General features: G+C 37.1%; 1 protein-coding gene across 3 annotated transcripts in view; it reads right to left on the bottom strand.

Moving 5' to 3' along the window:
- Positions 1 to 14,837, bottom strand: part of LOC139685762 (uncharacterized) — a 63,776-nt gene that overhangs the window by 4,943 nt on the left and 43,996 nt on the right. For all 3 annotated transcript variants that reach the window (XR_011700225.1, XR_011700226.1, XM_071582857.1), the window contains one exon: positions 4,711 to 6,352. Coding sequence is in view for 1 of the 3 variants with exons in the window: in XM_071582857.1 (XP_071438958.1) it covers positions 5,352 to 6,352 (1,001 nt within the window). In the remaining 2 variants the exon portion in view is untranslated. The remainder of the gene's footprint in view (positions 1 to 4,710; positions 6,353 to 14,837) is intronic.

Genomic DNA, 14,837 nt, shown 5'->3' with positions numbered 1-14,837 from the left:
AGTAGATTGGGTGTGAAGGGAATAGAGACAGAATTTAGACGGTTGAGGAAGTGGTATGTCTTTTGTGAAGGAGGGCAAGGAGAGTACAAGTGGTTGTAGGTGGTGGTCAAGGAATGCGGAGAATCTTTCGGTGGGAGAATTGTAACTGTAAACTATAGGGCGACAGGCGATGTTGGGTTAGTGTATTTTTGGGAGAAGATAAAACTGGGGTGTTCTGGGGTTTGGGGATGAAAGTAGGGATATGTCTTGGGAGGTGAGGCCTTCTTCTGGTCCGGAGTGGAGGAGAAAAGACCGAATTTCAGTTTGGAAAGTTTGTGTTGGGTTTTTGGTTAGATTGGTATAGGTGGATGTATCGTTCAGGTGAGCGAGGGCTTTGGAAATATAATCATTGATGTTTAGAATTATAACAGAGGAGCCTTTATCGGTGGAGGTAACAACGATGTTGGGATTGGACTGTAGAGTTTTTAGGGCATGACGTTCGTTCATGGAGAGGTTATTTTTTGGTCTGAGATGTTTTCTGAAGGATTGATTGGAAAATTTTTTGATGAGGAGACGTATAAAAATTTCGACAGGATGGTTACAAGGAAGGGATTTTGATTCACGAGTTGAAGCTGGGTGGAATTTGTCAAGTGCGGCATTGGTTTTTAAGTTACTGAAAGGTTTACTTTGTGATTTCCAGAAGGCGCGCCATCGAAGGTTTCGGCAGAAATTGAGGGTATCAGTGAGTATGTTTATGTGGTTTATTTTTGGTGTAGGGGAGAAGGATAGGCCTTTACTAAGAACGGATATTTTATTGTCTGAAAGGCTGGTGTTTGAAAGGTTTACAATGTCATGGGTATTGTCAGAGGGAGGGGGGGTGTTGGGATCGTTCGGTGGTGGCTGGCATCTTGAAAAAACCAGAGGGCCTTTGGGAGGAAGGGGAAGGTTGTAAATGCTGCAGAGGTCGGGCTTATATTGAAAGAGTAGGGTTGGTTGAGGAGGAGGTGGTGGGAAAGGGAGAGAGTGTGGAATTTTGAGACTTACTCAGAAGTAGGAAATACAGAAATTGGACAGCTTTTTAAGGAGAGTTTGATGTTTCGGCAGACGAAATTATGGCATTGAGTTGTGGAATTAGGTGAGCAGCAGCCAAAGAGATTATTTTAAAGAGGGAAAATAAGTTTGATTTGTGTTGTTCACGAATGCATTGGTATTGCATAAGGATAAGGTGGGTATATTCTAAAGATTTTTGGTAAGAAAATGCATTAAGTTAGGGGTGGATATCGGGAAGAGTAGCAGATAGTGGTAGGGAAATGACTCGACCATTGGGAATGATTCCTAAGGACAGGCATGAGGTGAGAAACTCCGTGTGGCTTGTGTTATTAGCGAGCTTATAGGCGTGATGGCAAAAATTTTCGATCCAAAACGGAATGGGATAAAAGTGGTTCATGTTAAGGCAATTGAGAAGGTTGTGGAAAAGAAATAGGAAACAAAGGAAGACAGTGGAGAGGGAAAGGATGGCACATTCACAATAGAGCAGAATCCGCGGCGCAAAACCTGGTGCTGGATCGCACGACGAACACAGAAGAGACAGTGGCTAGGTAGCTTAATATCACGATTGTACGGAAAAACTCACATGAGCGGCAAAATAATGGGATGGCACAATAGAACCCAAATAGAATAGCAACATTTATAAGGACACTCACACGGTAAATAGTTCGAGCTTTCGGCCCTCTCAGAGGCCTTCTTTAAGTGAGACTGAAAATATGCTGTTGCTGTGGAGAGGGGGAAAGGGGTATGGGTGAGGAGGGGAGGTGTGGAAAGAATGCTGGGAGGGAAATTCAAGATGGCGGTCAAGGGAGGGAATTTTGAAAGAACGGAAAGCTAATGTGTAGGCGGATTCACGAGTTCTCACCTCTAAATGTATATATAAAGACATATCTCAGACTGCTCAGGTGCGGGTGGCATGTCCAACTGGCGGATTAGCTTCCTTTCCCTCCAATCTATTCCTATTTTCTTCAATATACTTATTAGTTTTTCCCAATTCACTCTATTAAATGCTTTTACAAAACCTACAAAACAGGTAAATACCTCCTGGTTGTATTCTATATTCCTCTCGATTAATAATCTCATTACTGCAATTGCATCATGCGTACCTCTCTCCTTCCTAAACCCAAACTGATCATCCCCTAAGTAATCATTTGCCCTACTCTCTATCCTTTTGTTTATGATCCTGAGAAAAACTTTAGCTGCGTGGGATATCAAACTTATTGTCCTGTAGTCCTCACATGATGTAGCCTTTACCTTTTTTGGAATAAGAATTAAAACTGATCTCACAAAATCTTCTGGCCAGATTCCTTCCTCATAAAATACTACGAATCAGCCCATATAGCCTCTTCCTCCCACGTTTTCCTAAACATTTCTATAGTTCCACGGGAATGTTATCCATCCCCACAGCCTTATTTTGTTTCATCTCCCTTAATGCCCTTTCTATCTCATCATCTAGTTTGCCTGGACCTAAGCTATCTTCCTCGACGTCATGTTCCTTTTCTATGATTAACTTTGTTGGTTGAAGTACTTTACTATACTGTTCTTCTATATATTCCTTCCATCTCTCATTGATCTTTCCTGCATCAACTATTATCTTACCCGCCTTATCTCTAACATAGATCTTCCTTTCTTACTTCCCAATAAAGATTTAACTTTGCTGTACAGCGCACCAATTTTACCCTTCCTCTGCAAACTTTCCACATCCTCACACTGCGTCTTCCACCATGCTTCTTTTGCTTCATTTGTTGCCTGCCTCAATTTATGGTTTAATTCTTTGTACTTCATTTTGCCTAACTCTGTATTTACATTCTTCCATTTTCTCCGCTCATCCATCTTTGTAATCTCCTCATCCGTGATGCATGGTTTCCTAATCCTTTTAGCATTAACGGTTCCAATAGTGTGTTCGGTGGCTTTCGATAATCATTTCTTGATACTTTCCTATTTTTTTTCGATAGTACTTAGCTCTTTTCCATCGTCCATGATTTCCTCTACCGCCTGTTTGTAATCCTTCCTTTTCAAACCATTTAATGCTTCTACATTCCATTTTATAACTCGCCGCCCCTGCATTATCTTTTTGAATCGGACGCTACATTTCATAACAACTAAATTGTGGTCAGAGTCTGCATCCGCTCCCGGGAAGCTGTGCGCATTTATCACACTGTTCCTAAACCTATGTCTATCCAGAATATAATCTAGCTGATATCTTTCTGAGCCACCTGGCATTTTCCATATATACCTGCATCTTTTGTGGTGTCTAAACTAAGTGTTGGTGATGACTAACCCATCTCCTGCAGAACTCGACTGCTTTCTCCCCGCGGTCATTCCTCGTGCCTAAACCGTAGTCTCCCACCTCATCACCATCTCTTCCTTTGCCTACTGTCGCATTCCAATCCCCCATCACTATCAAATGTTTCCATGCAGGAACACACGCGATTATGTCCTCTAACTGATCGTACATCCAATCGACCTCTTCTTCCTTTTGGTTGCTCGGTGGCATGTATACCTGAATAATAACCAAGTTTGTCGGTTCTGCTTTTATCTTTACTAGTAATAATCTATCCGTTACTTGCTCTACAGGATGTTGACTACGCTTCTTCCTACCTCTTCATTTAATAATATGGCAACCCCTCATTGGCTCCTGTCCCCGCCGCTGTATATTATTCTAAACTTATTGCTCCAGTAATCCCCTCTATCTTTCCATCTCACCTCGCATAGACCTAAAATATCTATATTTATCCTTTTCATCTCTCGCTTAACATTCTCCAGTTTCCCTGTCCTCATCATTGTCCTAATATTCCTTTTCTAACTAATGCAGTCTTCTTCTTCTGCATCTTCTGTCCTGCTGCTGCTGGTTTTCCCTTGCAAGGCATATAGGCACCAATCATTGGGCAAATAAAATTATTATTGTTTTTTAGATAGTTGGTAAAAGTGCTGTATTTACATCTATTAACTTCAATATCTAGCCCATTATTTATTTATCAACCATTTTATTTACACTACTTTTCAGGACTTAGCAATTGCTCTCATCCTCAACTTTCCTGAAGGTAATGCAGTCATCTGCGAAAAGTGTACTTTAGAATTAATTTTATCCAAGATGTCTACTTCATTACATTCCTCTGCCTATTTTTGCTCACTGACGGCTTTGATTTAATAATCGTTTTGCCCTCTTTAAATTCTTATGCTTTCTTCTATCCTAACAAAGTATGATTTCAATAACTTCACTTTGTTTTTGACTAATGGCCCCAATTTCATTTATTCCTGCTCAATTTTTTCCACAGCTTCCTACCAAACTACTAATCATATGTATCCCATAATTTTTTTTCCAACGATCATTTGTAGCAATGTTTTCCATTTACTTATATGTATTCTCATGGTGCAATACTGATTTCTCATCCTGAATAATTTCAGAGGAGGTTCATAATATGAAGAAAGTTTTCACATTGGCCAGTGAATTATTTGTTTTGCACTTGAAAAGAACCTAACTATAAAGTAAAACGCCATGAGAAATGGAACAAAGCAATTACATAAGTGACTGAGAGAACATTTAAAAATTTTAAACTACTTTGCTCCTTTACCATTGAGACACTTACAGCTCTTTAACTAAAAAAGTAATTGATATGAGTTCAAAATCCAATGAGATAATTATTAATGACACACAATACAAGTTTTATGTAGCTTTTTTACCTTATTCCGTGTCCCAGTAATTCGGTGTCCATAAATATTCCAATGATTCAGACTTGACTAACCCCTGGTAGAGAAACTCCATTCACAGCCTTCTTTTCCTAGGTCCATAATCAACCTGATGCACATCAATATGAGGTAGTTTTCAACACACATTAAATATACAGCATGTAATTCATTTCTTGAGAGAAACAATATGATAATATTTCTTCAAATTTAAACATAACACAATTGAAAACCTAGGTTTATTCACAGAACTATAGAAACAAAATGTGGCTTTATGATACAATGGAATTGCAGGTAAATGATGCAATTTTGCTTTCTTTTTTAGGAAATCAACCCAACATATAATGAAAAACTATATACAGCTCTAATAATTAGTACCATGTTATTCTCTCATTAACTAAAATAGCAGTACAGAGCAGACATCATCATCTTAAATCTCAGAAGTGTGCTAGTGATCCTTTTTAAGACTGCAGACCATGATTAGACTTGATTTGCATTTAATATTTACTTGAAGCAAATGCAAACATGCACACCTTTTCCAGATTGTGGTCTTAAATCTACAATTATGGATGACACCATTTCTTTTTTAGCTGAGCTGCTGCTTCTCTCATCACTTCTTGCTATCTTTTTCTCAGTATTCAAGGTGTAGTTTTTAAATAATTCACAATCGACTTCCCTCTCCTACCCATTGACTTTTCTCTTCTACAAGCCCTAGAATTCATTTGAATAGATATTTGTGATAATTTCTCCAGCTTATTCTTCTCCTTGGAAATATTGATTGTATGTTTACCCTCCCAGCGTTTAATGCAAACCTTTAGCTCCCTTACATTTCTTATTTCTTTATGGGCTCCCTCAGTGGGTTTCTTCATTACCAACTTGCATTTAGATAAGCCATTTGACAAGTTCAAGTGGCTCCTAAGCATTCTTTTACAACCAATTTGGCAATTTTTTTGGCCACATTCTGGGCTAATTAAAGATTCACATACTTTACTATCCTCCAAAAATGAAAGTACCTTCTGCCTTGGTGAACCAGAATTCTGTTCCATTATTGACAAGATGTTTTTTGGCTTTTCCTTACAACAGGAATGATTCCCTGTTTTCGGAATCAGGGAGTTTTCTAATTTCCTGAAGTCCTTTGAATGCAATATTCGTTCACCACCAAGCCATTTTTTCAGACATATTCTTGGACATAAAGTTTCCTCTCGATGATTTGGTGATTGCTTTTTGCACCACTTGTCAATATTAGAGTCCCAACGAATATTTTCTCCTGGCATCCATTCAATTTCAGGTTTACCAGCCAACCCTGCACAGCAGAACTGTGCTTTTGGTTTCCCTTGGCAGAAGGAATTTTTGATAGCTTTCAATGATGATCTATGGTGATGGAAATTTTCATTTCTAGGGAATTTCCTAGACTTCTGCAAACCTAATAAATTCAGGAACATCATTTTCCTACTCTCAGTTATAGAAATATCATTCTCTGAAAGGACTCCATTTCTTTCAGTGGCCTCCTTCATGTTTTCCATCTTTTTTAATAAAACCAGTGGCTGTTTTTTCAGTTTTTCATCAATGTACGATTTGTCTTTCATTATTCTTGCCCAGGTTTTCAAGAGCTTCAGGTTGATGGGTAGGTGTGGATATCCTAAAAATAGGATTAAAAATATGAGTAATTAGAATTTTATAAAACTTAGAATATACAACTGAAAATCAATTAATTATTTATTAAGCATAAAACAAATATTAATGAAGTGAAAAATCATGAATGATGCACTCACAACTCTTATGTCACTAAAAACAGGTAGGGTAAAATAACAGGATATTACCTTATTTGTGAAGCATGAATTTAAGATATTACAATTTAAAAATTTCAAGGCTGGTTTTACAAGATAGAGACATGGCAATGCTACTAGGACCAATGGTACTTGAAATGAGAAGAGCGTGAATGGTAAGGAAATAGAAATGATAAGTGAAATGTTTGCAAGATGAATGGATGTCATGTGTGTAGTTAAATATAGCAAAAGGGAGAAATGCTGAAATTGATGAGAATATTTTTGCATTGTGGCCATGAGCTGATGGTGGTATAGTGAGCATCATAGGGTAGACTTTATTTGGAAAGACAGGGTTCAGATGCGTATGAGGAAATCTACTCTTGGTTATTACGAAAGTTGATGTTTGAAAAGTAACCATTGTGTCATGCTAGATACTATTGAATGGTGAGGCTAATACTGTGATAAGTAAATTTCAGGGTATATTGAGAGAATAATTAAATGAGTTTAACCCTTGTGAAAGAATAATAGTACACATAGATGACAATAATGGCTGTGCATGTGTTAAGTGGGATTTCTCGCAAAAAAGTTATTAGGTAATTTTGTGATCTCTGGGCAAACTAATGTTGAACCAACTGCTATGATTATGCATGGAAATAAGATTATCATAAATACATGATATGGGTAAAATCTTTCATGTTTATGCATGGCAGGTGGTGGTATCTTTAGAGAATGACTGATTTCAATGTTTATGCTGGGACTGATATAATAGATTTATGGACTTAAGAGTACGGAGAGGTGATGATAGTGAAACTAGCCAGCATTTGAGAACTTCAAAGGTGAATCGTTAGTGTAAAGCAATGAAGGGCAAAAGTGAAAAAGGCCAAAACATAAGGATGCTTTAAGAATGAGGATAAGCTCTAAGCAGGTGGAATGGGAAAAAATATGCCAAAAATACAAATGAGAGTTATTCTTTGGAAGGTCATACAGGAATGATATATGCATTGTGTTAGTCATATTGTGCCCAGAGCATGTTTTTGTTGTATCATTTGGTGAAGTAATCTTGTAGCAGACCTTCAATTCCGTTACATGTGTGAGTTCTTTGATGATGATGGAGAATATTTTGATAAATCCCTCCTATAAAAATACCAGGTTAACTGCTAAAGCTGAAGTTTTTCATTCTGTAAAGGAATAAAATAATTGGGATAGCAAATTGTCCACACCAGCATGCTATTATTGTGGTGACAATGAATTGCAGATGGAGTGGGAGCATATGAAAGTGACAACTAAATATTTTCCCATGCAATTTTGAAATCATCAGAAGTTGATGGATTGTGAAAAGATGGAAAGTAAACCCCTTAGTCACAAAATTATAGTACATGGTCACTCTGTGTACATTTCATGATGCAGAAGAAAAGGTTATGCAAAGTGAAAAAAATGGAGTACCACAGTAAAATTGATGAATGAGTGAATTCCCAACAAAACAGGCATGTGGATTCAACAAATTTTATCAAAGAACATCTTAAAGATCAGCATCCAACACAATTCTAAACAAGTGTGCAAGCTGATGAAGCATGGGAAATTCTTAAGGCTAACCAACTCAATTTCCTCAACATCACCAAGTAAAAATAAATGAGCAGCTAGAAACAATGAATAAGATGGATGACATATTGATGAAGGAATATTTGTTCAAGATGCAACAATTTTTTTCTTTATTGAACAGGGACAGGAAATAACCAGAGAAGTCCTCCCTCTTTGGGTAGCTTTCATTCGTAGGGAACTGCAAAAGGTAGGGTTTGAAGGCTTTGTTTTTTCCCTAAAAAGATATGAAAACAACATCACATTGCCAGTTCTAAAAAACAAAGAAGAAAAATGATATTAGGAACATGAGGAGAAAAGAAGGACAAGGTTTTAATTGTGATGAGACAATTGCAAAAATGGGAGGTACCTATGGGTCTAGGGTAGCAGCTAGCATTAAAAATGACAGAGGCCTATGGAGCAGCAGGAATATTTTTTTACATGTGATACTCCTGGGCCTGTTACTACTAATTTCCAAAAATTTGTCGATTCAGACTGAGCAAGCAGATTTCAAAACAAAAGGAAGGCGAGATGACCAATAACAGAAAAGTTGGTGAATGTCATGCATGAGAGGGTTTAAAGGAAGAAGTCTTATTTAAGTTGGAGAAGTTTGTTATTCCCTCAAAGGTAAAAGGAGAAGAGAATGATAAAACTTGTACATTGTGAATTCAGGAGCCTCTCATCACATTACTTCTATCAGACACATAATGGAGGATTCTTATGGCAAATTGAAAGTACTGAAAATTGTAGCTTTGCTCCATTTTGAGGCAAGGGATATATTTCCAATGGAGTTCAGCAATAAGTATGGTCCCTTTGGGTAAAAATTAAAAATGAAATCATGCATCAAACTTGGATGGAAATCTTTGGCCTATAAAGCAACTGGAGAAGAAAAGCATCACCTGCTATACGTGAAATTAATGCAATACCTTAGAGAATAATATTTTCGGATTTCAGAAAGATATATATTATGTAATGATTGGTACAAATAAGGTGCAGGGTACAATGTCAGCTGTTTGACTACAGATATATAGTCAGATTGAAAAGATTGAGGTCCCGACCTGCGAAGAAGGATACACAAATGGGGGGAAATTTGGCTAGAGAGGGGTAGAAGAAGGGTAGGCGAAAGGCCTTGGGCAGCCGCTTTTGAGTGAAGCCAACGGTAGCAGAGGGATTTGTGAACAGCTTTAAAGACATTGCCTAGAGTACACTTGAGAATTGCTCTTAGTCAACAGATTTTTCCAATTGAACGATTTTCCATGTTACATTAATACTATTTTCTCAATATTTTTAAAACTGTCAGGTATTAATAATTTGAAAATGGGTTTTACATTTATTTATTTTTAAATATGTTTACATATTTCAATCAAAAAACTTCCTTACTCACTATCGCTTTCAGTGTTTTCATCAGTTTCTTCTACGAGAATTACAATTTCATAATGAAAACTGTCCATAACAACTTCATTTTCAATAATTGTTGATAAATGCAACATGCTCGTACACACTTTTAGGGGGAACAGTGATTCCCTCGACTGCTTCCATCTTCATAAAAGTTAAAACTTTATAAATAACCTCCCACGCCTAATGACTTCCTATTAACTAGTTTCGAATGAATATATTCCATGGTAAACTACCAATAAAATCTATGAGCAAACTAAATCTGCTATAAATCAGTTTAATTAAATAATCTTAAACAGAATTCTAACATCTTAAATAAATTAATCTATCTGATATTTATGCCTAACCTACAAAAATACCCTATCTAGAAATTGAACCAACCTTATAATATAAACTAACAATTTAAACTACAGAATTTGCTATATAACAAATGGAAATAACCTACAAATATGATACTAAGAATACAGAAAAAGATACACTATCTAAAATCCTAAATAAACCTTAAGGAGAACAGACTAAAAACAAAACTAACTGACTAAAACATAAAATTAAAGACAAAGTTGAAACAGCAGCGAGGTTGGCAATGAGCGCACACATTCACAGAGATGTGTCAAGATTAAATGAAACTTATACCCACACCCCCTCCTATGTACCCTTTTTGGAAAATATTCCATCTAGACCCAAAACTCGACCCAAGACCCCCAAGTCTTACCGAGCTGCCAGAGGTTGCAGAGTAAAGAAATTTCACAATGACTGTATTGTGTATATTGGGTAGAAATAAAGAGAAAAAAATCAGTGACAGCGATAGAAAATTGAAAAAAATGCTGGATTTACTGCTCGCAGATAAAGGTAAAATCTTATCAAAGTCCCTAGGTGAGGTAGATATTTTGTCTACAATTTAACTGAGATTTAATAACGAGTCAACTTCATCACTAGATAGTAGAGATGCTACAAAAGAAAAGTGAATGTTGGCTAGTTTTTTAGAAATGCTACAACTAATTAGTAGTCCTTCAAGAGAGCCACAGCAAATATTTTCAGGGTGACAACACTAGCAAGACTTTCAAAAGGTATTTATAAATAATGGGATTTTTCAAGGATTGACAGTAAAAAAACCCCTCAACAGAATGGTTTTAAAGAGTGATCAATCAAGACCCTCCTAAACATTGGTAATTGCCTTTTCCTTAACTCAGGTATGCAAATGTATTTCAGGGGGAAGCTTCATTAATGACTATTTTTATATGAAATTGGAACCTATCAAAATCTACCAATTGAAAGATTAATTATAAACTGGAACCCAAGAAGGATATGACAAATGAGAGTGCAAGTGAAATGAGAGTAATTAGCTTAAGGTCATAATATCTGAGATTAGAAGCTAAAGGGAAATTTTGGAGTAGAGCTGAAGTGTATCTAAGGCAGATAAAAGGAATAAAAGGATATTATTCCCTAAAAGCTACAATTGCTTAATCCCATTGGTGGTTTTGTTAGCTATAACTTTGAGACTGAAGATGATAAGGAAGGTGAAAGTGAATGTTAGGCTGACCACCAGCCTTAACAATGAAGTAGTTGAGAATCAATCATGTGCAAGATATCAAAGCAAAAGTTGATGGTCTATGAAATGTGATAATTCTAAATTATCAAATAAACACTGAGGTGGTCTAGCAAAGAATCAAGTTTTGCATAGATCCTAGAGAGAAAAAAGTCAAAGAAATGTTCATGTTGTGGAGCTAATTGTGCCTGTGATGATGCAGAGTTGATAGATCAATTATTTAAAAGTCTACTGAATGTAAGAACAGTACTTAGTAGGGATGATGTAGAAATGAAGATTGCAGTTTGGAGGGAAGAAGCAGACAAGTTGAGTAGAAATCAGACATATAAATAACTCAAAAGACGGAAAAATGTGACCTTTATTCCAATAATATATTCCCATAATGCAGGTGTCATGCTTGACATCAGTTAGGATGGTATCACTCAGAGATACAAGTCCTGATTACCTCAGGGATACAACCAAAATTATAGAATATAATGCTGGGAAACTAACAGACCAGAAATGAGAAGAGCAAGCATAAGAACCCTTTTAGCAGAGTGTATGGCATTTAATCATGTGTTTGTGGTTGCAGGCCACTTTAACAGTAAGCTAAAAGAGCCTGTGTGTACATGAGAGCTGAAATTTTGGGAGAATGGGAGCCAATATGAAGTAATTCCCAAAAAATAAGTATATGTGGACTTAACCAGTTTGGGAAATACAAGGATTTCGTGAAATTAAGATAGCAAAAGCCTTGGCTCTCCTGATGCTGGGCACATCACATAGCCAATTTAGTTGAGTTCTGCACTCAACATGACTCACATTCTCTAAACTGTCAATCATAAAAATCTTGGGATTAATAATTGAGGTGGTTTCCCATTGCCTTCCTCAATAGTATTTTTAATGTTACACCATCACTCAATGGCCACCCCACTAGGGTCAGACGCCTTTGCAGCTGCCTCACTGAGGAATAGATGCTAGTAGTAGTTTTGAGCATTTTGCGTAGACTACCTTTCATCTGGCTACTAAACATCAACCTTTCTAGCATGGGTGATCCTACCAGGAGAAATTATCATTACTCCCGCCAGCACATCTCTAGGGGTCATCGGAATGCACAAGCCCTTCCACAATGCCAAGGTTATAGTCCATGGGAGGAGGTGAGTAGATCGCAAAAGAAATTGTAAGTCATTCCATCCAGCTGTAGGCAGTCATTTGAATCACTTGAAGTGCATGTTTTGTTAGATTTGGTGAAAAATAGTTTTGTGCAGTGATAAAATTCTTCCTGAAAGACAGCTTAATGCTGACCAAAATTCATTTGATGATCATAAATGTTTGGAGATTCTTCTCCTTCATTTTATATCATGAAGATTGGGGCACTGAGTTCAAATGTGGCCATGAAAGCCTCCAAGATGAACAACATGAATTATGTCAGAAAAGTGCAACAACACCAGAAATAATCGAAAAAGTGCACAATATGATTTTGGAGGATCACCACATGAGGGTTGGTGTAATTCCTAGAACTATACAGATAACAAAATAACAAATTGGTTTCATAAATGAAAAAGAAGAAAAACTTTGTTCCAATCCACCACTTTATTTCAGGTATGCCTAGTTTCGACGCTACGGCGTCATCCTATGGTACAAAGTTTAAAGACACAATCATTGTATATATACCCTCTTCAAGAAAGAGGAGCAACTTTCCAAAATAAAACCCCCACCACCAAATATTTTTTAGTGTCTTTTGATGTGGTGAACCTCTTTACCAACATCCCGGGGATGGAAGCAGTCAATGTGGCAAAGAAAGTTTTATCAAATACAGTGACGGACACAAACGTCGTCAGTGACCTAGTGACCCTTGCCAAAGCGTGTGTGGAGCAAAACTATTTTAAATTTAATGGTGATTATTTTAGACAAACAGAAGGTTTAGCCATGGGGTCACCTTTGTCACCGCCCCTAGCCGACCTTTTCATGGACAAGTTCGAACAAAAATTGTTTATGAATAGTTCAGTAGACACAAAAAACATTTACTTCTGGGTCCGCTACGTGGATGACATCTTTGCAATATGGACTGGCACTGAAAGACAATTGCACAATTTTTTGTCGGTTTTAAATTCTCAGTGTAAAAATATCAAGTTTACGTGTGAAAAAGAAAAAGAAGGAAAACTAGGTTTTCTGGACATTACAGTGACTAAAAGGGAAAAAGGATTCGAGTTTCAATTATATCGCAAAACCACCACTACAGACCATGTAATTCCTGCTGATTCCCGCCATCATATTTCCCAAAAAATAACCACATTCCACTTCCTACTGAATAGACTAATTAATATTCCCCTCTCGATAGGAAAATTTAACGAGGAAGTGATGACAATCAAATCTATAGCAACTACAAATGGCTACAGTGAAAAAATGGTGGACAAAATGCTCGCGAAGAAATGCTCAATGAGAGCCCGACGGCTACTTTACAATTCAAGGAATACTAATAAGGAAAAACTTAAGTGGGTAAAATTGCCTTATTATGGTGTCCCGTCCGAGAAAATTAGCAAATTGTTCTTGAAAGACAAATTCAGAATTGCTTTCTACAACAAACAAAATTTAAAAATGTTCATAAATAAAACTAAAGATAAAGTTGAGCCACTGGAAAATAGTGGGATATATGAAATGGTTTGCGGGGATTGCAGTGCGAGGTACATCGGGCAGAGTGGTCGAGCTGTGCGGATAAGAGTGGAGGAACACAAGAGGTGCTATAAGAAGTGTAACCTCGCCCAATCCCACTTTGCCAAACATCTGTGGGAGGAAAATCACACCAGTGATTTCATCCCCAAAATTCTACATTGTGAAGAAAAAGGGAGGAGGATAGACAAGAAGGAAGAGTTGGAGATCCGGAGAACAATTAAGAAACATCCTTTACTCAATGACATTCTGTTTGAGAACGTATCCCCTCTCCTGGAAGCCTCCCTAGCAATAACAGAAAAACAGAACCTCTAATCCCTTCCCCCTAACTCCCATTGACTCCTAACCCATACCTTTACCCCAATTAGCCATTGACTCAACCCATACCGACCAACGAAATTTTCCCCTTTCTTAACCCACCTTCCAATTCCCCCCCCCCCCGCTCACTAACCCTTTTCCTGGTTTTTCCTACCCTCTCCCACATTCCTGCGTACCTACTCCCACACTCCCCTCCCCACCCCCTCTTCCCACAACTCCCCCATCCTTTCTTGAAGAGGGTATATATACAATGATTGTGTCTTTAAACTTTGTACCTGAGGATGACGCCGTAGCGTCGAAACTAGTCATACCTGAAATAAAGTGGTGGATTGGAACAAAGTTTTTCTTCTTTTTCATTTATTAAAATGAACTTCCACAAAGTTGAGGCTGAAACTATTGAGATAATTGGTTTCATTTTGCCAGTAGAATTGCATATGACAAAGCCTTGCTCAAGACAGTTGCAATGTGCATTCACTATGGATCAAAAACACAGTTGGACGACACTTTCCAAAAAAAGAGCTTGGTGTGCTTTATGAAAAACGAGAATGATTTTCTGCATCAACATGTGATAATGGAAACATATTTGTGAAATAAATACACATTCCAAGAAATGGTTTACAAATTTATTGTCTCAACTATAGATACATATATTAGCATTTTTATTTCAGTCAATTATTTTATTTGCAAAAATCAGCCACAAATTATCGAAAATGATGATTTTTATTTACTTTTTCTGAGTCAGCTAGTTCATAATGATACATTTATTAGCATATTTTTTAATTCACCAAAGAGCTAGTTTATGACAATATTTCCTGGCACAGTGAAAACTACTGTTCAAATACTGATTTAATGAACAACCCCCAAACAAAATTCCTACA

This window comes from Hetaerina americana, unplaced genomic scaffold (assembly GCF_022747635.1).
Source record: "Hetaerina americana unplaced genomic scaffold, ioHetAmer1.1.p SCAF_12, whole genome shotgun sequence".
Taxonomy (NCBI): domain Eukaryota; kingdom Metazoa; phylum Arthropoda; class Insecta; order Odonata; family Calopterygidae; genus Hetaerina; species Hetaerina americana.
This window is presented reverse-complemented; position numbering and strand designations above follow the sequence as displayed.